This window comes from Astyanax mexicanus, chromosome 10 (genome assembly GCF_023375975.1).
Source record: "Astyanax mexicanus isolate ESR-SI-001 chromosome 10, AstMex3_surface, whole genome shotgun sequence".
Classification (NCBI taxonomy): Eukaryota; Metazoa; Chordata; class Actinopteri; order Characiformes; family Acestrorhamphidae; genus Astyanax; species Astyanax mexicanus.
In genome coordinates, this window is record NC_064417.1 from 46,321,627 (window position 1) to 46,348,701 (window position 27,075).

A 27,075-nucleotide genomic window follows, 5' to 3' on the forward strand; every position below is an offset into this window, starting at 1 on the left:
TTAACTGAACAGGATAAACAAAATGGTACTATGTATATCTTTTCTCAATTCTTACTTACTTTACACTCATACTTTATTGAATTATTGCAGCAAATGTTGAATACAAACTGTACTAAGAAATTTTGAAAAATGATTTTTAAAAATAGGAAAGTAATTTAATGTAATGTTAATTTGATTTTTGCCATATTACCCACACCTGAACATTAAAAAAATCATTCAAAAGATAAGTAGACTTATAACATGGTAAATAATGGTATCTTAGTGATGAATATGTAGTACTACATATATAGTCTCTATATGTAAAAAAAATATCTTATCTTATTTGTATTCAACCGTTTCTGTCTCAGGAAGCCACTCAGGTGCTTGTGCAGTCTCTTGTCATCTCAAGACTTGACTACTGCAACTCTCTACTGGCTGGTCTTCCACTGCGAGCCACCAAACCACTACAATTAATTCAGAATGCAGCAGCACGACTCGTCTTCAATCTTCCGAAGTTCAGTCATGTGACTCCTTTGCTGCGTTCCCTCCACTGGCTTCCTGTTGTCGCCCGCATCCGATTCAAAACCCTGACGCTGGCCTACAAGGCAAAAAACGGACCAGCACCTTCATACCTGATGGCGATGGTCAAAGCCAGATCTGCACCAAGAGCTCTTAGAGCTTCCAGTACGGCTCGGCTCGAACCTCCATCACTCAAAACACACAGAAAACAAACATCTAGACTCTTCTCTGTGCTGGCACCAAGGTGGTGGAATGAACTTCCACTGGATGTCAGAACTGCAGAGTCACTCACGGTCTTCAAACGTCGACTGAAGACACATCTTTTTAAAGAGTTCCTAAACTAAAAAAAAAAAAAAGGTTCCTAGGGTTCTTAACATGATTAAGCTCTATGTATCTCTTGATCCTAGTCTACAAACTAGCTTTGGATATCTTAAGTAACTTTGAAGCACTGTTGTAAGTCACTCTGGATAAAGGCGTCTGCTAAATACCGTAAATGTAAATGTAAATATTGATGTAAAAATATTCTTTTAATGAATTCTTTTAAAAGCTTTTTTTCAGCTAGATAATTTTGCTTGTTTCAAGCTATTAGCTATTTCATCAATTAAGCAACAATATCTGACAATACAATAAAACACCTTTACTGGATACAAACAAAAAATAAGTTAAAAAATGTTTTTTAATGTTAAGAAATTACAGATAGATCTATTTTAATAGGATTAAACTAATTCACAACTTTTTAGCTACAAATGGTTATTTTTGTGTCAGAAAGCTCTGTTTTACCAAGCTCCCACAATCTGCTGTCATGTACTGAAAGAAGAATTGAGAAAACAGTGTCCCTACAGCTACAGAATATCAATGCTGTTATGTTGGTTATAGACCTTCTATTAAAGGAAATAATAAACTTATACAGAAATGACAAAAAAACACATTCTACTAATAACAGGGTTAGAGTAAGGGTATGATCAAGTTCAAGTTTAAGTTTTTTTAGTTTAGGTAAAGGTAAAGGTGACAGTGTTAGCAAACCTTTAAAAAAACATTAAATACACTACACTGCACTAAAACAAACAAACTAGCAGCACTAATTTATCTTCTGAAATCTTTTTAAATCCAGTGGAAATTTCTAATATAGTTCTTAAATTTACATTGTTGTAAGGATATTAGAAGATTTATTATTTATTTATATAGTATATTATTATTCCACAAGCTAAATGTTAATTCTTTTGATTATCAAAATGATCTGCAAATAGAACAATAAACTAAGAAATCTAAGTAGATGAAAAACACAAATTAAGTTAAAATAAGGTAAATTAATCAAACAATATTACAACATCAAAAATAGAACTAATTTAATTCAATACTCCACTACTTTTAAGATAATTTAATTTGTCATTTTTTTTTTGCAGATTAAATAACTATATATTTTTTAAACTGAAATAGTGAGAAAACTGAAACTTCACATGGTGTTAAGGTGGTCTATGTTTGACTGTCAGTAGAAGTGAGCTGATTATTCACATTACAGCCATTTGTCAGTAATAGAGGTGTGTGTTTTGACTCCTCCTGTCTTATCACTGTAAAACTGACACTGACATTACATGTGATCCCCCTCCTCACTTCTCTCTTTCTCTCTCTCTCTCTCTCTCTCTCTCTCTCTATCTCTCTCGCTCATTGTGGGGTGTCGGGCTGGGTCGAGAGGCCCTGTAACAAAAGGAAGGCGAGGCGGAGGGGTGCGCGACCCTCGCTAAGAGACCCTCTGATGACCCGGCGCAGACAGGAAACAGGAAGTGCGACCCCTGACCCCACCGAGAGGCTCCCGCCGCGCTTCCTGGCGGGGCCCGCTGACGGAGGGCCGTGTGAGCCGAGCGAGGGACCCGGACCCGGCCCTGAGAAAGAGCCGGCGCAGGCAGATCTCCCAGGCAGCCCAGGGGAGGCTCCGGTTACACTGCAGCCTGAGAACAGAACGCTGCCACCTGTAGGCCTCTTCCTCTCTCTCAGGCGGAGCGGCATGGGAACTGCATCAGCTTAACCTATGCTAAACAACCGCTCCCCAGGAGCAGAGTACGGGTGGATCAGTTACAATACAGTACGTATATAATCAATGAACTGTGAAAACAGCGAATCAGTGATTCCAAGTTAGTATCTGGGTGCATCCAATCCTATCCTAGTAAAATAGGTGAAGAGAAGATGATCCTCTCCACTGTAGATGCTGTGTTTTGTTCTGTTTTCTATCTGTCATGTTCTAAAAGAAGAATTGAGAAAACAGTGTCGCTACAGCTACAGTAGAGTATTAATGCTGTTATCTTGGTTATGGATCTTCTTAATAGGAATTGATAAATGGCAAGAATTTCACATTCTACTAAGGTTAGGGTTAGAGTAAGGGTAGGGTCAAGTTTATGGTTTAAGATTGAGTTTATGGTTCAGGTGTTTCAGCTTTGTTCATTTCACTGTGGCAACATAATGAAATGTAATTCAATGTAATTACAAAAGAATGAACAGGACTTTCAATTTGACACGCTGTATATACGAAGCAGAGACACACATACACAGGTGCTTCATGACTATATGATTTACTATACAGCATTTTGATAGTATTACATTAAATAAAAGAAATAAGAAGGCCAGAGTAGATTACATGTGAGTGAAATTGTCACAGAGAAAGGCAGTATTTTGGTAAACAAGCGAATGCTCAGCTAATGCTACTATTTTAGCCTTGTACAGCCTTTATCTTTCAGCTAAAAACAAGCAGATTGTGAAGAAAAGAGTAGAAAACTGAGTAAACTGATACCAAGTGTGATAAGTGAGGCCTATATGTGAAACAAGCATAAAAAACTTAGACCTGTTGTTTTATAGGCTCTCTTTGCCAGTGATATACAGTATGTAGTGGGCAGACCTGTGGCCTTGTGCCTATGACCAATTTAAACCATTATCAATCTCTTATATTATCACACCCCCTTTCTCTCTTATATATACAGGTCTGGAAAAAAATAAGAGACCGCCTAAAAATTATGAGTTTCTTTGATTTTACCAAATTGAAAACCTCTGGAATATAATCAAGAAGAAGGTGGATGATCACAAGCCATCAAACCAAGCTTGAATGTTTGCACCAGGAGTGACAAAGTTATTCAAAAGCAGTGTGTAAGACTGGTGGAAGAGAACATGCCAAGATGAATGAAAACTGTGATTAAAACCAGGGCTATTCCACCAAATATTGATTTTTGAACTTTATGAATATGAACTAGTTTTCTTTGCATTATTTGAGGTCTGTAAGCTCTGCATCTTTTTTTGTTATTTCAGCCATTTCTCATTTTCTGCAAATAAATGTTCTAAATGACAATATTTTTATTTGGAATTCGGGAGAAATGTTGTTTGTAGTTTATAGAATAAAACAACAATGTTTATTTAAGTCAAACACAAACCTATAAATAGCAAAATCAGAAAAACGGAAGATGGGGGTAGGCCAGTCTCGGGCCTCTTGGCTGGGGGGGGTAGGGGTGGACCGAGAAAGGGGGAAGGACGGCGTAAAGGGGTTCAGCCTCATTAGCAGTCAACTAATTGGAAGGAAAAGACCTCTCACATGCTCGCACTGACCTCCTAGCCAGCAGGGGAGAGAGGGATGGATAGAGGGAGTCGGAGAGGGGGATGGAGGAGAAGAAGGGCAAGAATGTGAAAAGAAGAAGAAGAAAGAAAACTTTAAACTTTAAAACTTAAAAATAAACTTTAAAAATGCATTTTAGAAACAAGCTAGGAAGACTGGTTTGAGTTAGATTGTGTGTTACAGTGTTTCTGATACATAATTTTTTCAGTGTCAAAATGATGAAATTGCAATTACTAAGTAAATTGAGATTATGAGAGGGAGGGAGAGGCTATGGGTAAGATGAAACAGGGGCAAAAGAAAAAGGGTAGGGGGAAAAAAATAAATATTGAGGTTATTTCTGTTTAGCGATAATAAATTCTCATTTGCATTGTGTCTTATGACAACGCATGTATGCATTTTATTTTCTTTCTTTCTGTAAGAGACTCCTCAATAAAAATATATTTAAAAAAGAAATTACAATTACAAACTAAACAAAAAAACTGCAGAGGGTTTTAAATTTGAAACAACAAAAACAGGGTGTTCAGACCCTTTTTAACAGTCCTATACTAAATGAAACGCCGATCACGATTACAGATAACAACGGTACATCACAGGTGACATAAGAAGGAGATTTAAAACTTTAAAAACTGAGGCTAGACATATTTCAGAAAAAAAAAAGCTCAAAATAGATATATTTGGCCCCGAAAGCATTTAATTTAAAAAGAACACCTTGCCACTATTAACTGTCTGTAAAACGTGGGGGTGGAGGTATCATGTTTTGGGGTTGTGTTGTCATCAGTGGCATTGGCAGTACTACATGCTTAGAAGGAAGTGCAATTATTTTCCTTTTTTGTTTTTTACCCAATTATCTCCCCAATTTAGCTGACCCCATTAACCCACCGATTTACTAGGACTCCCCCTATCATGTCCAATGCCCTCAACACTAGTTGGGTAGATAGATAGATACTTTATTGATCCCAAAGTGAAATTCTGGACATCCAGTAGCAGCAGGTATACACTGTACACAGAAGTTACAACAAAGGATAAGATATAATAATACAGATAAAACATACAATAAAAAATAAAGTATAAAAGTAGAGTCTTTTAGTGTGTGTTTAATGGAGGTAGTGAAGTTAGACACAGTAAAACAACAAAGAACACCAGATGACTGGTGTCGGCCATACTGATACTGCTAGTACGCAGGTATATAATAAAGGAGTATAAGAGGAAAGAGATAGTTCTCCAATTCTGATTATACACCAGCCAACAGAAGCAAAGCATCACAATGGGAGTGAAGTGGGATAAGGATACCATCTAGCTATAATGTAAAGAGGTTTATGGGGTTAAATAAACAGCAGTAGGGTATATAGTAAGAAAGAGAAGGATTTAACACCAAAGAGACTAAGGGAATATGGTTGAGAGCTACTGTAAGACAGACTGTAGGACAATAAGAGAGCTGGGATAGTAAAGATCAGTCCTGCTGGTCCTGCTGAGAGAAGAGTATTTGGAGTTTCCCCACATAAACACAGAGCAGCACCTATACAGAGCGGAAATGGGGAAGATGAAAGAATGAGGGAGGGAGGGAGGTGTGTGTGTGTGTGTGTGTGTGTGTGTGTGTGTACGTGTGTGTTTGGGGTCAGTTTAGCTTTTCAGTTTGAGTCTAACCTTTATAGAGACTCTGCTGCTCTGCTTTTATATCAGGTGTCACACTTCATTTAAAGAACCCTCATGCCTGTGCCCTATTAGAAACACCAGCGGGCCTCAGAACAGAGGCTAGACTGCCATCTAAGGGTGTGTTTATTTGTATGCATGCAACTGTTTAAGCTGACAATCTTATGGGCAAGTGTTTCCATATCCATTTTGTGGCAAGAACTTTTTAACTAAAGAAAGTAAAAAAAAAAAATACTTTAAGAAATGAAGGTCAGTAACTTTTTAATATCATTAAAAAGTTACTTTCTTCCAGTAATTCAATTCAAAATGTGAAACTCATATTTTATATATGTAGTACACACTGAGTGATCTATTTAAAGCGTTTCTTTGATTTTTAAATATTATTTAAGACCATTGGTATTGGTACTTTTGGCAGTGTGGGCAGTGTGCCAAGTCCTGCTGGAAAATGAAATCAGCATCTCCATAAAAGTTGTGAGTAGCAGAGGGAAGCATGAAGTGCTGTAAGATTTTCCGGGAAAACAAAACTGCACTGACTTTAGACTTGATAATAAAACACAGTGGATCAACAGCAGCAGATGACATGTCTCTCCAAACCATCACTGACCATCAGTAAATTTTACATTTCATTTGTGAATCAAGGGAGCAGAGTCTGGAGGAAGAGTGGAGAGACACACAGTCCAAACTGCTTGAGGTCTAGTGTGAAGTTTCCACCAATCAGTGATGGTTTGGAGAGACATGTCATCTGCTGGTGTTGATCCACTGTGTTTTATTATCAAGTCCAAAGTCAGTGCAGTGTTTTCCTTTTATATAGATGCAGATTTCATTTTCCAGCAGTACTTGGCACATTTCCCACACTGCCAAAAGCACCAATTGGTCTTATATAATATTCTAATTTTGACTAACAATGATTTTCTTTTTATATTGTCTGTAAGCCATAATCATCAACAATAAAATAAATAAAGGCTTAAAATAGATCACTCTATATAATATTTGAGTTTCTCATTTTGAACTGAATTACTGAAATAAAGTAACTTTTCAATGATGAAAAAAATGTTAAATTGAATTCATTGTTTTAAATGGGGTTAATAATTTCAAATTTCCTCACATGACAGATAAACTGCAATCTCAATGTAAATAATCTAACAAAAAGGTAAAAATACACAAATGGGCTCAAATACAGTGAATTAAAAATGTTCCATATTTGCAGCTGTTTTTCTACAGGGACAGGGAGTGTACGGTACATTTTAAAACTTTACAAATGTCTGTACCCTACATCACAACCCTTATTATAAACAAGGCTGGAACACAAGCTTTTCCATGATGTCGGCCCTTAAAAGCAGAAACGTCCCATTTGCGCTGCTCTAATGAAGTTTGACTGAGAGAATGCAGACTGCAGCCGAGTGCCAGGCTCTAAAACAGTCACAAACAGCCATAAAAATAGCATCATTAAATAAGCATTATGTTTTCCACTCGTGTGAACAATATTCAGCTCAGCTAGGCTGCTGAAACAACACGGCCCGGCCCAGATTAGCAAGAAGAACTGAAACCAGGCTGGAGAGAAGTGGAGAGAGGTGGAGAGAGGTGGAGAGCAGCTCATAGGGTGTGGTCGGACTGAACAGAAGACTGAACAGGAGTTTTAGGGTTTGGGTGGAGCTGTGGGAGTGAACAATCTTATGGAACATGTCTTTAATTGAAGGCTCTTATATAGATTAGGGCTGCAACGATTATTCGATATAATCAACAATGTCGATTATTTAAATTTGTTGACTACACTTTACAGTTTAACTTAGTTTCTGTCTCCAAAAGTGCCTTTTAGATCTCACGTTCTGATGTGTTAATCGGAAAAAATAATAATCATATTAGTTGACTACCCAAATAATCATTAGTTTTAGCCCTAATATATATAAGGTTTTTATTGTGCTGTCCTGCGTTTACCACAGAACGTTCAAGAACACTTTTAAGTTTTGGTCCCTAAAAATCAGTGAAAATTACTTTTTAGAGCTTTGTTGCATTTAAATTAAAATTTTAAACCATTTTCAAAAAAATAATGATGGAAAAACTTAAATTGTTTAATTGCCGTTACCAGGTGTCATTATTATCACTACCATTTTTGTGTCAGTAATGATGTGTTACTTTTTTAGGACTTAAAAACTGTAGATCAACAGCTTGTATAAGAAGCTCTTTTAAATGCTTCCAAATAATGTAAAAAAAACATTTTGTTGGATTAGGGGTGTGCCATATTGTATTGTATGCAATAATATATCATATCTCCAACATTTCTGAATATTTATACCCTGAAATATCATACCATATCACACACCTCTAATTATTACATCAGGTTATTACTTTTTTGCTGTTTTTAGTAAAAGAAAAATTCACACTGTTCTCATTGCCTATTATATATCTACTAGAGACAGATTATATCTGTCCAGTATCATTTATTTTACTTTAATCCTGAATACATGGAGATATATGGAGTGCATTATTATTAGTATCATGATATTCTGGATCATTGACTTCTGTTACAAATCTGATTAAATTCTTATATTTTTTAATATCTCAGTTAGTTATTTTCTTGCAGTGGTGTTCTTGAAATCATTTTTTGATTAAGTGTTATGTCATATCGTCAAGAATATCATAAAATCACAAAAATAGCATGAAATAAAATTATACTTATATTATTTCATGATATGAACAAAACTAAATAATTCTATGCTTCATCTGATTATTTTATTAGAACACATTTTTGGAGAGAGTGTCAAAAAGGCAAACTATTAGTGTATTAATATATTTAATAACAAAGCTATCCAGTTTATAATAAAGTATTTCTGTGTGTGTGTGTGTGTGTGTGTGTGCAGCTGTGAAGGTGGTGGAGCAACAGGATGTAGAACTGCGTGCTGGAATGTGGAGCAGGAGCTCTGGTTTGTTTTGCAGTGTGTTTCCCTACCTTACCTGCAGCTAGCGCCCTGCTCCTGGATCTAATTAGAGAGAGAGAGAGAGAGAGAGAGAGAGAGAGAGAGAAAGAGAGGGAGAGAGGGAGAGAGAGAGAGGGAGAGAGAGAGAGAGAGAGAGAGAGAGAGGAATAGAGAGAGAGAGAGAGAGAGAGAGAGAGAGAGAGAGAGAGGGATAGGACTGGAGTGTGTCACATACAACTGAGCACAGCCAGAGACGAAAGAGATCGAGGGAGGAGAACAAGGAACGAAAGAGGTCCACAGGGGAAGCTGGAAGACGAGAAGAAAGCAAAACGAAAAGAGAGAAGATTGAAAAGAGAGAGAGAGAGAGAGAGAGAGATATAGGTAGAAAGTCAGTGGGATACAGAAGGAGTGTGTAGGTGAAGAAGAGTGGCAGCAGAGGACAGCTTAAGAATTCATAAAGTAAAGATGAAAAGAGAGTAAAGGAAACAGTAAAAGAGAGCGAGGGATGAGACGGGAGAGATAAAAACAGTAAGAGTGCTGGGAATACGGGACAGATTTAGACAGAGGGGTTTGTAGTGCTGTGTGGAACGGGTAAATTATTAGCTATTATTATTATTCTGTTAATCACTGTTACTCTACAGACTACAGACAGGTAAAGTGCACCTGTAATGTAATAATAAACCAGTAACATTCTGTAGCTCCTTAACTTTTAACTCCTTAAAGAGTGGCACACCTGTGTTTTCCGTTGCCAAGATAGCAATATGCCAGAAATGTACCTGAACACACTTCCTCACTTTCAGACCACCATACTTATCAGCGTAGATATATATATTTACAAGCACTGTTGTTATTTAAATGAAAAAGGGGGTAGGTGTGAAAACAGACTGTTGATGGGGTGGAAGATAGCTATGAGCATCTCGGTGCACCTTGTGTACGATATACATAGTATTTGTCTATTAAGATACATATAGTGTTTGGTCCTGATCTTCCAGTTAATCATTGTCATTATTCCGAACTCTGGGGCGGTTTACTTGTGGTGAGAATGTGATCTGGTCTCGATCCGACCTAGCTATTAAATATGCTCCTTTTATTTGAGTTAAACTGCTAATAAGGCACATTTTCTATTAGCCTGATAACGTTAATAACAACAGCTAGGAACAACCACCGTCTCTGCTGTCCATGCTAAGCAGTTTCACACTGCTCTCATCCGCACGACTCCATTTACTGCGTGTACATCAGTGGCGATTGCTCTAAGACTGCAAGGGAAGCTCAGCTTCCCCTAAAATGTAAAAAAATAAGTGATTAAATATATACTATTGTGTGTACATGTCACTGATTAAATATGCGCTACAACGCGCTGAACTTAGTTCAGAATCAGCTTCTTATCACTGGTAACGCCGCGGCTTTCCTCTCACTCATTCCCGCAGCTTCACAGCGCTGCTTTAAACGGTGCACAGACTTCAATAGCGGAGCAAAGCGCGCGGCGAAACGAGACGAGTCATTGGATAAATGCTGGGCTTTGTCCCGCCCATCGGACGCTCAGCGTCTCTGGGGATCTATGGAGCAGTGAGCTGGCCTCAGCCGGCCCGGACGCTCAGCTTCTGCATGATGATTGGATGATCTGTCTGAGGCGGAGTCTATTTTTGATTGACAGCGAAATGAGCGAATCAGCGATCTTTTAGTGTAAAACTCCGTGATGGGAGCATTTTCATTGGTTCTGAGTTGAACCTGAGACTTTCCTAATCCTTATAGCGGCATTTTCTTTATTAAAAACGACTAGCAACAAATCGAGCTTCTATTTCTGGTGCTTTTCTGTAGCTGCTTGTGTTTGGAGACTGACTTCTGTACTGTTGTCCATGCCTCTTGATGAAACCATCTCAGGACATATATTAACAGGGGCCAGTAGTAAGTATTGTGTTATCATTAAAAATAATTTCAATAATTTAAATTAATAAAGGGATTATTTAAGGAAATTAAAACTGTCCAAAAAGGAAATAAATGTACCTGCATTTTTTCCTTTACCAACTTTAAAGATTTTGCGTAATGTTTTTTTTTTACTGATCATTTTATGTTTATTCATGTCATAGCGTCTTTTTTATGTAATTGTTCAATGTAAAGAATGGGTACCTTTTTGTTGTGTAGTGAAAACTTGAAAATAATGCCTTTTGTTTACAAAAAAAAAATAAATCTCAGGGAGAGTAGAATTTTTGTATAAATAAAACTACATATGTTAAGATGTAGGCCGAAATTGAGCTTCCCCTCCATGAAAGACCAGCATCCGCCACTGGTGTACATCTATATTTACTTTCTTATATTTACTTAATATTTACTTTCTTGCTCCCGTGCCAGACAGCTCTGACCAATTAGAAGACACAGTGTGCTCAAGTGGTTTATTGTTGCGCATTTTGGTGAGTTTTGGTTTATGCCTGTCTGAAACCAAACCAAACAGAGGGAGAAACTCTCCAAATAAACAAATTCATCAACCATAGAAACCAACTACAGGTGTGAAAACGCCCTGTCTGTCTTCCCATCTGTCCACACTCTCACAAATCTATCAGATCCAATTCGTTTCCACAGAACATTCCACCAAACTCCGACACACCTAACGAGAACACTCAATACTTCCTCACCTCTGCAGCCCTGCACTGCCAAACACGCCTCACACTCCTTCCACTGAAAGGCTGGGGAATCAAAGGCCGATCAGATAATCTGCAGTATTTTGACACTACCTGCAGAGCTCGGCGTGAGCGCGGCTGCTCTCCGCAGAAACTCCACACGCTGGGAATTCCAGCAGATGGCCCAGATGACGGCAGAGACGGCAAAACATGTTAGGCAAATATTGAAATCTAATTTGACAATTAATGTAACTGAAACTAAAAACCAGCGGCAGACGGAGCACGTACACCAGCGCTGTCTCACTCCTTCACATCCACACAATTCCTGCCGGTAACACATGCATATACACACACACACTCAGTATGTAATGCCCTGAGAGAAATCAGCTAAAAACGAATTATCTGAGTCATGCTGGACAACACAATAACATGTCAGTATTGAATTACAGACACATCAAAAGCCATTAGCTGAGCTGTCATCACACTGGATACGAGGCCTGACTGCAGAGTCCTGATACTGCCGCACAAATCGCCTCACAAATCATATGCTTAAAGTAAAAACAGTAAAGCTCTCTGGAGACAACCCTTCTTAGTGATTCAACTCCATTTTCATACTTTTTTGGTCAGTTTAACTGCACTGCCCACTGTGGGTGGTAATGCCTGTGGATTAAGGGAAGATAAATGCCCCCAAAACATCAGAAAAGAAATGTCCTATCCGTCTGGCACCCAGTATCAGCCCTCGCTTCAAATCCTATAATTCATGATACCTTGCCATGAGCATGCTGCCCATTGTTCAATCAACCTCACACACAAGATATCACCTCATAATTTACACTGATGTGGACAGTCGCAAGCCATCCCCTAAGAAACAGATCCAATTAGAACTAGGCGGTTGCTGTGGTGTTTGTAGACGGTTGCTATGGTGTTGCTAGGTGGTTGTTGTGGTGTTGGTAGACGGTAGCTGTGGTGTTGGTAGACAGTAGCTATGGTGTTACTAGGTGGTTGCTGTGGTGTTGGTAGATGGTAGCTATGGTGTTGCTAGGTGGTTGCTGTGGTGTGGGTAGACGGTAGCAATGGTGTTGCTGGGTGGTTGTTGCGGCGTTGGTAGATGGTAGCTATGGTGTTACTAGGTGGTTGCTGTGGTGTTGGTAGACGGTTGCCATGGTGTTGCTAGGTGGTCGCTGTGGTGTTGGTAGACGGTAGCTATGGTGTTGCTGGGTGGTTGTTGTGGTGTTGGTAGACGGTAGCTATGGTGTTACTAGGTGGTTGCTGTGGTGTTGGTAGATAGTAGCTATGGTGTTGCTAGATGGTTGCTGTGGTGTTGGTAGACGGTAGCTATGGTGTTACTAGGTGGTTGCTGTGGTGTTGCTAGATGGTAGCTATGGTGTTGCTAGATGGTTGCTGTGGTGTTGCAAAGTAGTTGCTGTGGGGGACCCCCCCTCTCAAAAGTGGCCCTAAAAACAGTATACAGTACAGTTCCTATGACCCTGCAAATTTCCACATTTCCACGTCGAAAGCTTTTCCAAGCCAACTTAATAACTAAACATGCTATATAACAGTTATATGTGGCATATAAGTGCATAATACAGTTCCAATGGTCAAATGTTTGGACACATCTCTTTTTATGATTTTTTACATTATACATTTAATATTAAAGAATATATTAAAGCTATACAAGAACACATGCTGAATTATTCTCTAACAAAAAAGTGTTAAACAAAACAGAATATACAGTTTTATACTTTAGATTCTTCTAAGTATCACATTTAGCTTTGAGGACAGATCTGCAGACTCTTGGTGAGATTTTAATCTCAGTGTCTCTTCATGAGGGAGTCGCCTGGAATAGTTTTCTCAGCGTCTTGAAGGAAGGAGTTCCTGGAGGTGCTGAACAATAGCTGCTGCTTTTCCTTCAGGCTGTGAAGCTCCAGCTCATCCCAATTAAATCACCTTAAATCACCTCAATCTCAGTTCATCAGGTTTAGATCAGGGGATTAATGTGGAGGAATAACACAAATTGTTACTGTTTACTATGTAGTTCCATATGTGTCCCTTAACTGTTTTCATGTCTTTAATATTAATCTATAGTGTAAAAATTTAAACTAAATAAAGGCATAAAGAAAAACACTGAATAAAAAGAGATGTGTCCAAATGTTTGACCGGTACTGTATAATTCATATAAAGAATAATTCATGAGAGAGTGTGATTTGTTCGGGCAGATGAAATAGAAGTTCTTGGTATTGACAAAAACAGCTTATAAACACAGCTAACGCATTATGCATTATGACTAAAATTTATAATGCATAGTAACATGGCTATAAATTGTTATACATATTTAGAAATATGTATAGCCATGTTTATAATGTGTTTATAAATTAATTATAATGTGTTATGAGCATGTTTATAGAGTCAAAAAAAATCTTTAAAAAAAAGGTCAGCTAACCCAACTCTACACAACAGGAAGCCCACACAAGAAGATCCAGCATGTGATGACCTATTTGTACACGGAAATCACTGGAAACTTCTGGAACTCAGCGGTTCATTGTTGATTGCTGGTTCTGCTGTTGAGTGTAACCTGTAACCTGGGGTGATGTGTAAGTTAGACGGGCAGAGTACGAGCAAAACCTCCCTGCAGACAAAAGGAAAAAAACATGAGCGAATGAAGGAGCGAGAGAACGAGTGAATGAGTCTTTGAATTACATGCATAAGAACCGGTCTTTGAAGTTGAAGCGAATAGCTGACAGCTCACCCACATAACACCTGTACGAAAACTCAAACAGACACACACTGAGTAGGGGCCATGGAGGATTATGTCTATGAGCGTTTCTCTTTGGTTCTGGGGCCCCTAATAAACGTCTGGTAATTACTTTCATATGAATGTATCGACTCATGCTTTCCAGCTCCAAATCCCATGGATATATTTAGCAGCGACGGTCCACAGCAAAGCGGAACAACAATGTAGAAAAGGCGAATTTCGGCATGCCGATAAGAACACACGTGTCCTTTGAGCTCCCGCCGACATGGAAGAGCGTAGGAACAGTCGTTTTATTCCCCCTGCGTTTATAGAGGCAAGTTCATTTTAAACTTGGCCCGGCTCAGGCATTACATCAGCCGTTTCGAGCGTGAGAAAGCAGATTCCAAAGAGCCGAGGGAGGCTAGGGTTTTCTCTTTTTTCCGTGTTAGCGCCGTCCCTGCCGTCGCGGTGTCAGGAGAGGCGCTAATCTAAAGCCAGCAGCTCGGCACCTCACCGCCGCACAGCTCCAGCGCTAGTCACGCTAGGCCTCAAAAAACACACTTTAAATGTCAAACATTAAAAAAACTTTAACATCCATAAAACGGGCTCGGTCCACACCCAGCAATGCTTTATAGTAGTGGACCCAAAACCATGGAAAAAACTCAAGAAATGCATCCCCGAGACTCTGAGCTGGGAGAGTTAAGAGCTCTGAACATATCAAACTTCAGAAGCCGAGGGAGATCTTCCTCTGACCCCAAACATTCATCACGCTCCAGAGGGAAGGAAGTGAGGGAAGCTCAGATGGAATGTGCTGTCCCGTCTCTTTTGAAAGCCGGGCTGAATTCCTAGTTGTCTTTGTCATAAGAAATTATATATTATCCTATAAAAAAACACACATTTTTTAACGCTGGTTGACAACGCCAGCTGCACTTTACTCTACATACTGTGAACATTTTGTGGAAAACCTACTGAAACCCACCAGTAACATATTATCAGATAAAACTATAAAACATTCTGCTGTTAATAACTGAGGTTATACTGTATCTATCCATTCAGAGACATTACATTCATGGTATTTCAGGTTGTTCTTGCGAGGTTACAGGAACGAAACATTCCCAGTCTCAACCATTCAATGACTGTTTTTCATGGAAAGTTCTGAAAATATTAATCTGTTCATTTTTCTCAAAGGTCCCACAATGGTTTCATTATGTGTGTTAAACATTTAATTAATGTTATTGTGGGAACGTCTTTAACAAGGTAACATTTGTCACATTTTTAAAATGTTCCATTGATGTTTGTGTGGAAACTTGTTCATAAAACACTGAGGGAACTTTTAGATATAATATTATTTGTGGAAAACTCAAAATCAATCTGTCTAGTTTTTATTTTTATTTTCAGCATGTACGTTCACAGGAAATTTTAACAGAATGTTGCCTCAACGTTATTTAGAACAACAATTCAACATTCTCAGAACTTTGTTCAGGAACATACAGAAACAATTCATCAGTCCAGGTTAGCCTGGTCTTAATGGTTTCAGAATGTTTTTGTGAACGTTATGTGAATATTCTCAGCTATGCAGCCTTTAGCAAGTTCATGTAACATTTCTTAAACCTTCTGTTAACATTCCTGGTGAAACGTTTTCTCCTAACTTTGGTAGGAACTTTTAATGAGTTGTGTAAAGTTTTCAGTATGCTCTATTAACGTGACTGTTCAAAGATTTGATTTTAACATGCGAATAACTTTTCTTTGAATTTAGCTAAGCCAACTGTCCCACCCATTCTGCTGCTACTCAGCTGTATATCCCCCATCATTAGTGATGCCACGACACAAGAAGAGTGAAGACTAGCACACGCCTCCTCTGATGATCGACATCACCCTAGGAGTGATGAGAGGAAAGAGTGCTATCTACCCACCCAGAGAGAGCAAGACCAATTGTGCTCTCTTAGGGTTCTGGCAGCTGATGGCAAGCTGCATGACCGTGATTCGAATCAGAGATCTCTTGATCATAGTGGCAGTGCTTTAGACCGTTGGACCATTTCAATATTTTCCCCCTCTTTAATATTCTTTTAAAGGGGGTAAATATGGTCAATTAATAAGCCATAAGTATCTACTATATACCTACTATATGTCTCAATGTTTCAGCAGCTCAAAAATTCAAATTTTTTACTAATATTTCCAAGAAATGTTCTCATTTGCCAGGATTGTCCATCTCACAATAGTATCTAAATGCCTACATTTGCCAGTACAGGAATCCTGTTGCTCTGCCACAATGCCTGAGCCTCCCACTGCGGAGATTTAGCTTCTTTAAGAAAACAAAATCCAAATCAAGGCTCCAACCTCACTCTAATGATGGCAGGTCGTTAGGCTGTTGTGTAGGTATGCAGGGTTTGTGTGGTTGAGCGATGTTGGGACTTGTTTGGTTCTGTCTCATTTGGGGTGTTGTGTGAGGTTTGCGGTCGCTGCTCATTCAAACACACTGATTGCTGATTTGCTCTCTGGGGTTTGTTGATGTTTGTGGCAGAAGACCACAGAAAATACTCATACACCAATAACCCAACACTAACAACAGCCTAGCTTCTAACCTGCAGCTCTGCACCACACACACACACACACACACACAATGAGTCCCTCCTGGCTGTGTTGACTACGTGTGTGTGTGTGTTTATAGGGGTGGCGGATGTGTACGTCTGCTGCACACAGAGAACACACTCTTCTCCAGTCTTCTGTGACACACTCCACTAGCTAACGGATGTGTACAATACACACACACACACACACACACACACAAACACACACACACACTTACCCTGCCCTCACAACCTCCATACAGCTGAGCCATGATCATGTGATTCTGTAAATACATGAATGTGTTGTTTTGTTTAAAACAACATTTGTCCAATAGCTAAATTCCACTGTCAAGATCCATGACGCAAATCAGCCATTCTAGACCACACTTCTAGACCCCAATTAGGGTTTTTTTTAAGATATATATCGCAATATTAAACAATGCAGGACCCATGATGTCACCAGCCCCGCCCCTACCCATGCGCTGTCACAGTAATCAGCCCTTTAATCAGGCATTTAAATGGCTTTTTAAATGGTAAATTAGAGCATATTTTTCTGCGATTAAAAGCCTGAATTCAGCTGTAACTGGAAATATCTGCACTGCAAAACTGTGTTGGACTGAGGTGCACAGCTTTCCACACGTGCGTTTACAAGCACGTGCCCAACCATATGGATGGAGGCCATGCAGTGATCTCGTGTTTACTCCTACACCCATCCCCCCCCCACCCCCGCTCGCGCTCCCCCTCCCCTTCACGCTTCTAAGGCAGCAGCAGCATGCCACTCACACAGACCCAGAGACGGCACTGTGTATCTACTTCTTGTGTTAAAAATCAAAACAGTGCACCATGACGTGTTTGATTTACACTGCATGTCCTGCAATATGTCTATTGTGCACGCGCACATCGCGATGATGATGCTTAAACGATATATCGCGCAGCCCTAACCCCAATCTAGGCTTTGTGGATGTAAAGTCTAGTTGGTTGTAGCTTATTGGAACTGTGGACACTCACTACATCAGACTGCGTTCCAGATGCAGGACCTGGTAACCTTAATTTTTTTTTCATATTCTCTTTCATGGGGATGTTTTGGATGGTGCAGTAGAGAGCAAACTGTTCCTAAATTGTACCTTAGAGAGCGTCCACACCTGTATACTTTCTGTATAAGTTGTTAGGTGCTATCTTGTGAGTGAGGCTGAATACTGGTCAATGTGCCTAATGGCAAGGTGATGTGACAAAGGTTGCTAGGAACCTGGTTGATGACCAACTATCCTTATCCTAAGCTGTGGATGGCTATCTAGAAGCACAGCTCAACATTCTTCCAGATCTTCCAGTCTATACATCCACTCATGAAACCACTGCCACATCGAGCTGCTGCACCAGGTTCACCAGGTTAGAGGGGATCCTAAACAATACAATTAGTACAATACAACTAGTTCCTGTCACTTGACTTCAGGCATGTCAAAGTGGTTTTAGATTTCTGTTCACTCAGAAATACCAGGCTTTCATCACACAGTGCCAGTATGCCAGCGGCTGACCGAGCCTGGCAGCAGACCTGATGACTGACTGCAGATGAGAGAAGGTTCTCAGGCCAGGTTCAGCCCAGACCCTTCACACACAGGTCTGGGAACGAGAGCGAGAAAGAGGAAGCCAGCTCAAATGAGGTAATGCAGCGCAGTAATTGAGAAAATGATGGCTCGTCCCAAGCGAGAAGTGACCCCGCGGACCCCTGGACCTCCCCCACAGCCCGAGGCCCGGGCGGCCGAGGCTGCTCCTCTGATCTCCCTCTCCAGCCTGTTCAAACAAGAGCACCACGTTAATCCACTCAGACAAGCCTGAAGAGCAACAGGCCTGAGTGGGGACCGCTCTCTCTCTTACTCACTCACACACACACACACACACACACACTTACTTAAATATTTAAACACAGACACACACACATACAAGCCCAGTGATTCATCACACACACACATGCACATACATATATTTCGCAGAATGCTTAAACACAACATACTTAAACATATACAGCTAAAATTCCAAATTGTTCACGGTGGCGCTATATGAAATAAAACAGTCAAATAGTTTAAACACCTCTAAAATTCACATGACAAAAAGTTATGTCCAATCAGAAGAGTCTACTAATTGAGAACTTTTTAAAAACATCACAGGGAATAAGAACTAGTACAAGTAAGGTGCATTTAAAATACTTAGATTTTCTCAAAAATCAATAGTGCTCCTTATGTACAAATTCTACCAGTCAGGTATTAAGGAGCAGTAAAGCCACTCAGTTAAATACATTGTCATAAAGGAGTTTCAGTAAAGTTTTTCCAGCACTAAGGCTGGAGCAGCATTAGCATTAGCCATTAACCACAGCACTAGCTCTTTAGCCATTCAGAGGTGAGTATACTGGACTGTAGTCTGTGTGTTTACTGTGTTAAAACAAGCTATGTGGGGCGAACTGCTAGCTGATAGCTCCTTGGATTACCAAACCTGAGGGTTTCTCAGTGTTAATCAACGCTACAGCTAGCGCTGCTGCTAACCACGCTGTTAAAAAAATATTGTATCTAAGCTTACTCTAGGGAAACAGAAGTGCTTTACTCACCAAAATAAACAGTTTCCAGGTTTTTAGAAGAGAAATCTGCATGGATTACTGTGCGACACCCTTGTTCCTTACTATTGCCTCTTAAAATGCTCTTATAATCCAGTGTGCCTTATGTTTTAAAAAAAAAAAATAGACCCGAAAACGGATGTTTATTGATAGTGTGCCTTATAATACGGCCATAACTATTTGGTGTGTGTTTGGTTAAGCAAATTTTATATTGTGGCTCTATTTTAGGGTGTATGAAATAGATTTTACGTATAATAGCAGTGCGATAGATATGCGAGTGATGAACTGCATGAAGTGTGGGTTTACACACAGGATATAAAGAGTTAAGGGTTACATACAGTGCACTGTAAGGCAAAATAGTTTATAAATGTGTTTTTATATGTTTACCACAATTATTTTTTTATTTAGTATCACACAGAAAAACTCAGATCATACAGCATTAACTGTATCCATCCAATAATGCAGACATTTTGACAATGCAGAGAATGAAGTGGAATTTCCCTTTTGAATGCACACGCACACACACACACACACACACACAAATTCTTGCAATTTTCGTGAGTTAAACTCACACAGCCATGCACACAATAAACACTCAGAGCAGAAGCAGTAAAGAATGTTTCTATACCATAGGCCTCTCTTTCACTTTCATCACACACACACACACACACACACACACACATGGAAAAGCAATAGTTCACCAACACAAAAGGAAGCAGCTCTAATCCTGACCTATGGCTCTGCACACAGAGATTTTCATCAGCACATAACTCTAAACACGCTGCCCGACGCTCCGGCTGAGTCCGGCAGATTCCTCAGCGCTCCCTCGGGATGAGTCTCTAATCCGCACTCCAGCGGAATTCTGTGTTCTTTCAGAATTAGGAAGTGAACACATGCAGGCCTAACGGCTCAGGTATCAGTTCCACATTACAACAGAACACAGACACACCCAGACAGACAGAGGATACACTGTACCTGACTCATTCAATGAGGTTGCTATATGGTGCTCCAAGTGGTTGCTCAGGTGTTGCCTGAGCTCAAGTGGATGCTGTGGTACCCTATGCTGATGGTTTGGTATTAAAAGTGTATATGAATCATTGTTACATTTGAAGGGTGCTAAAAGGGTGCACCACATTCATTACTATTAAAAAAAAAACAGCTTAAAGGAGAACTCCGGTGTAAAATGGATTTTTGTTGTAGTAAAACATGATAAAAAGTTCTTATCTTTGATGAATAGCACACCTCCGTTCTCCCACAGCATTCCGAGATCCAGAAATTTTAACAGTTTGTCCAAAACACCCTTCAAACTGGGTGACACAGGGCATAATTTGCCCTGATAAATCGCTTTTTCCACTGTTATCCAGCTCAAAGTAGCTCCACACCTCCTTACTAGAATCCAGAGAACCCTGACATTTAAAACGAGGCATTAATAACTTAAAAAGTGCACAAGAAGCTTATTAAAAACCACTGTTTACATCCCATAACGCGCATACAGAGCGCCGCCATTACTGAACTGAAAATAACATAGACATACAGTGCCCTCCATAATTATTGGCACCCCTGGTTAAGATGTGTTCTTTAGCTTCTCATAAATTGAGTTTTGTTCAAAATAATATAGGACCACGATGGAAAAAAAGAGTAAAATACAACCTTTAACTCAAGTGAATTTATTCAGTAGGAAAAAAATCCCACATTAAGAAATAATTATTTAACATCAAATCATGTGTGCCACAATTATTAGCACCCCTGATGTTAATACTTTGTACAACCCCCTTTTGCCAACAAAACAGCACCTAATCTTCTCCTGTAATGTTTCACAAGATGGGAGAATACAGAAAGAGGGATCTTTGACCATTCCTCTTTGAACATTCTCTCTAAATCATCCAACGACCTGTGTCCTCTCCTCTGCACTCTCCTCTTCAGCTCACCCCACAGGTTTTCAATGGGGTTGAGGTCTGGGGACTGAGATGGCCATGGGAGGAGCTTGATTCTGTGTGCGGTGAACCATTTCTGTGTAGATTTGGCCACATGTTTAGGGTCATTATCTTGCTGAAAGACCCAGTGACGACCCATCTTCAGCTTTCGGGCAGAAGCCACCAGATTTTGTTTTAAAATGTCCTGGTATTTTAGAGCATTCATGATGCCATGCACCCTAACAAGGTTCCCAGGGCCTTTAGAAGAGAAACAGGCCCACAGCATCACTGATCCCCCGCCGTATTTCACAGTGGGCATGAGGTGCTTTTCTGCATACTCAGCTCTTGTGTTACGCCAGACCCACTTAGAGCATTTGTTGCCAAAAAGCTCTATCTTTGTTTCATCTGACCAAAGCACACGGTCCCAGTTGAAGTCCCAGTACCGCTTAGCAAACTCCAAACGTTTGCATTTATGATTGTGAGTGAGAAATGGTTTCTTCCGTGCATGCCTCCCAAACAGCTTGTTGGCATGTAGATAGCGCCTGATGGTTGTTTTGGAGACTTTCTGACCCCAAGAAGCTACCATTTGTTGCAATTCTGTAACAGTGAGCTTTGGAGAACTTTTTATTTCTCTTATCATCCTCCTCACTGTGCGTGGTGGCAAAATAAACTTGCGTCCTCGTCCAGGCTTGTTTACCACTGTTCCAGTTGTTTTAAACTTCTTAATAATTCCTCTGACAGTAGATATGGACAGGTGTAGGCGAGTAGCGATTTTCTTGTAGCCATTGCCTGACTTGTGAAGGTCAACACACATCTGCCTCACTTGAATGGTATGTTCCTTTGTCTTTCCCATGTTGAAGATAAATGGCCTCTGTGTCACGTCATATTTATACCCCAGGGAAACAGGAAGTTGTGAATTACTAATTAAATGTTCCTACATACTCTGATCAACTTCATAAACTACTGTAGAAGTGACAGAAATACTTTTATTAAATTTATTTCCTAAGAATTGTTAGGGGTGCCAATAATTGTGGAACAGGTGATTTTATGAAGAATAATTATTTCTTAGTCAGGGATTTTATTCCCCCTTAAAATTTACTTGAGTTAAAGGTTGTATTTTACTCTTTTTTTCCATCGTGGTCCTATATTATTTTGAACAAAACTCAATTTATGAGAAGCTAAAGAACACATCTTAACCAGGGGTGCCAATAATTATGGAGGGCACTGTATATATACATAGACTCTGCATAGCCTGCCTGCTTCGTGCCGACTGCTACACTATGCAGAATCTATGTATAATGTATATACATGTCTATGACATTATCAATACAAATATGTTGCCGCTCAAAGCTGAAGCTAGCGTTATGGGATGTAAGCAGTGGTTTTTAATAAGGTTCTTGTGCACTTGTTAAGTTATTAATGCCTCGTTTTAAATATCAGGGCTCTCCAGATTCTAGCAAAGAGGTGTGAATCTACTTTGAGCTGGATAACAGTGTAAAAAACGATTTATCATGGCAAATCATGCCCCGTGTCACCCAGTCTGAATGGTGTTTGGACAAACTGTTAAAATTTCTGAATCTCAGAACAGTGTGGGAGAGCGGAGGTGTGCTATTCATCAAAGTTATATACTTTTTATCATGTTTTACTACAACAAAAGTCAATTTTACACCAGAGTTCTCATTTAAATGATGTGTACAGTGGAAAATCTCAGTCAAGTCAAATCAAGTCAAGTCAAATTTACTTCTAGAGCACATTTAAAAAAAACACAATGGCCAATCAAAGAGCTGTACAATACAGAAGTACAAGTTCAATGTATAAGACTAAATAACAGATAAGATATAAGATAAATGAACAAGAAGAGTGTCAGCCAACAAGATTCAAGATTCATCCTGGACATACAGATGAGTCATTACAATTTATTAACACTTTGAAAGGCCTGAGAGAACAAGTACGTTTTTAGATTTAGACTTAAAAACCATAATGGTGGGAGATGCCCTAATAAAAACAGGCAGACTGTTCCACGGTTTGGGTGCTGTAATGGAAAAAGCTCTGTCACCCTTTGACTTTAGTTTAAAGTGCGGTGTCTCCTGGAGCAGCTGATTTGAAGATCTTAGGACTCTTTAAGTTTAATATGGACGCAGAAGGTCAGAGATGTATGGTGAAGACATGCCATTTAACCCTCCTGTTATGTTCCGGGTCAATTTAACCCGTTTTATAGTTTGAAGATCTAGGAAAAATAGTTAAAAGTATTTTTTCAGTAATAAACTTCTTTTGCTTGTCTTAATTAGACTAATAAACATATAATATGAAAATGGTTCATCTCACATATTTGCAACCACCCCCTGCAAAAACTAAACTAAAACAAAATTGCAATAATATGTTTTAATGTTATGTAAAACTATTGTTTTATATGTTGGTCTTTTAAAAGTAAGTAGTGAAACATTTTTTATGAAAAACAAGTGAATTATCCTAATTGAACCATTACCTGTTAGAGGTAGGGATCCCCATTGCACTAAATATTGATAGAATAATTAGCAATGGCACCCGATGCCGGCTGGGATAAGCTCCATTCCTTATAATAAACCTGAACAGTCTTCATTATGTTGACTTATAGCAAAGGGTTTTTGAAAACCTAGGCTTCCTCAAGTTTTCACCAGGTGGAACTTAACCATCACACACACACACACACACACACACACACACACACACTCACACAGAAGTAAAGGTCTTGTTTCAGGCGGCTGCTGTATTGTGAGGAGAGCTAATGCAGCGTGTTGCTTTGTCTAAAGCTCAGCTCTGTTTTGAAGGTACCTGCAGCCCCTATTGCCAAACTCTTCCTCATACAGCCTTTCTCTGCACAGCCTGACGTGTGCTCACGTACAGGTGTGTGTGTGTGTGGGTGTGTGTTAATTGTAAAGTAAGTGAAGGGCTGTAACAATAAATCAATTAAACACAATTACTGGGTTTAAAAATCTTTATATTTTCCTTTTAATTGTATCAGTAGGAATTAGCTGATGAGTCTTTATCAGGGATTCTTTGAATTTTAGAAAAAGAAATGCATTGCACTGAAAATCTGGCAACCGAAATTATTAACTGAAATAGTTTTGCTTGCCAATTATTTGGTGCATACCTACTCTGTGTGGTCTGTAATTTTTATTTTCCTTTTTTTAAAATCAGTTTGTTTGGCAATGCTGTAATAGAAGCAGATGTGTAAATTTTACACAATATTTATGTGAATATTATTTGTGTGTATTTTTAAGCACGTAATTACTAATACTTAATTAATCATATCCGTCTTATATCTATATGTAAGAACTGGATGGCCAATTTATTATTAAGCAAAAGTTCTGTGTAGAAAGGAAGGTCTGTTGTTTATGGTATATTAAAGGTTTTTGATCATGAGATTTTCCAGTGAACATTCAAAAAGTTCTTTGTAGTCTTTATTTGAACATAAACCATCAGCTTTTCTACAAAAACCTTACTGAGCTGGTTTAAAAAGAGTCTAAAGTCATAACTGACCTGATTGATGTGTTTGAGTTTGTCGATGATCTGGCTGACGACAGGCTCAGGGGGCTTCTGTTTGGTCTCTGAACCGTGAGGGTGGGGTCTCTTCAAACCTGGACCAGTTAACCTATTCAAAACAGACACATCAAAGACATCAGGATGTGTACACACTGCTATACATCCATACACTGAACCTTCAATACATTATACAACCTGATACATCATACACTCCGATACATCATACAACCTGATACATCATACAACCTGATACATCATACAACCCTGTACATCATACAACCTGATACATCATACAACCCTGTACATCATACAACCTGATACATCATACAACCCTCTACATCATACAACCTAATACATCATACAACCCTGTACATCATACAACCTGATACATCATACAACCCTGTACATCATACAACCTGATACATCATACAACCCTGTACATCATACAACCTGATACATCATACAACCCTGTACATCATACAACCCTGTACATCATACAACCTGATACATCATACAATCCTGTACATCATACAACCTGATATATCATACAACCCAATACATCATCCAACCTGATACATCATACAACCCTGTACATCATACAATCTGATATATCATACAACCCGATACATCATACAACCTGATACATCATCCAGCCTGATACATCATACAACCTGATACATCATACAACCCAATACATCATACAACCTGATACATCATACAACCCTGTACATCATACAACCCTGTACATCATACAACCTGATACATCATACAATCCTGTACATCATACAACCTGATATATCATACAACCCAATACATCATCCAACCTGATACATCATACAACCCTGTACATCATACAACCTGATATATCATACAACCCGATACATCATCCAACCCTGTACATCATACAACCTGATACATCATACAACCCTGTACATCATACAACCCTGTACATCATACAACCCTGTACATCATACAACCCAATACATCATCCAACCTGATACATCATACAACCTGATACATCATACAACCTGATACATCATACAACCCGATACATCATACAACCTGATACATCATTCAACCCTATACATCATACAACCTGATACATCATTCAACCCTATACATCATACAACCCTGTACATCATACAGCCTCATACATCATTCAGCCTAGGTCTAGACCAGAGCTGGAAAGTAATGACGTATAATTAGTAGTTTTTATTTCTGTCACTTTACTCGCTTCTAGGGCTTCAGTTGCTTAGCAATTGCTTGGCTGTTTCTAAGTAGTTGCTAGGCAGTTGCTATGGGATTCCAGATGGTTGCTGTGGTGTTTTAGGTGGTTATTCAGGTGTTGCCAAATGGCCAGTGTTGTGCTCTTTGCATCCTATTCATTTCCACAGAAAAAAATCCATGAATAATTTGGTGCTATGTGTCAAGCAAAAAAGCTGATCAGGCTGTGTTGTGTTGAGCTACTGCAACGATACAAAGTAGATACGAAATAATTCCAATATTGATATGAACAATGTAAAAGTCCCAGAAAAATAAATATCTCTAACTACCATATTCTGAAAAATGTATTAGTCAATTCATGTAAAGGGCATATTTACATTTACATTTATATTTAAGGCATTTAGCAAACGGCCTTATTCAGAGCAACTTACAACAGGGCTTTATTGTTTACTTTAAAATATCCATAGCTAGTTTGTAGAGGATCAAGAGATACACCAAGCTTGATAATGTTTACAACCCTAGGAGATTTTTTTATTATTATTATTATTATTATTATTATTATTATTATTATTATTATTATTATTATTATTAATTAAGATTAGTTCAAGAACTCTTTAAAGAGATGAGTCTTCAGTCAGCGTTGGAATTTTAGTCAATGAAAGATAAATAAGATATATAACATATATAAAAATAGTGGAAATGCTCATTTTAAAATGATATCCAACACTACAAGCTACATAGTTCTACTTTAACAGTGTTTAATAACACAGTTTCTAATCAGGCAGATCAAATCTTAGTGAATCTGAATCTATGAAAGCTTCAATTTGAGTAAAAAACAAACTGAGCTGAACATTGGCGAGACTTAAATCTGATTTAAATCAATTCCAAAATTATCTTATATCTAAGTATTTAACTATTAAATGTGATGAAACACAATGACAGATGTCCATCTAGGACTGATACACTCCTTATTTACTCGTTAGTTACTCTCAGTGTGATGGTTGTATACATCTGTAAACATGTTTTTATACTTTTATCTGAGTAAAAAATGTGAAATATCTTCTAATTTTAGTATTTTTACTTTTGAACAGTTTTTCAGATCTCTGTTAAGATGCTTTGCAACAATGTTGGTTTTAAAAGCTCTTTATACATAAAATGTATTTGATTACAGTATTGGGACTAATGTTCTTCTGCCACCCCTGTTCTGGACACATGAACAGAAACACAGGAACATATAAACTAATAT

General features: G+C 38.8%; 1 protein-coding gene across 1 annotated transcript in view; it reads right to left on the minus strand.

The window, feature by feature from the left end:
* Positions 1-27,075, minus strand: part of gpc3 (glypican 3) — a 261,250-nt gene that overhangs the window by 54,134 nt on the left and 180,041 nt on the right. The window contains exon 6 of the mRNA XM_022684240.2: positions 24,603-24,714. Within this exon, the coding sequence (XP_022539961.2) occupies positions 24,603-24,714 (112 nt within the window). The remainder of the gene's footprint in view (positions 1-24,602; positions 24,715-27,075) is intronic.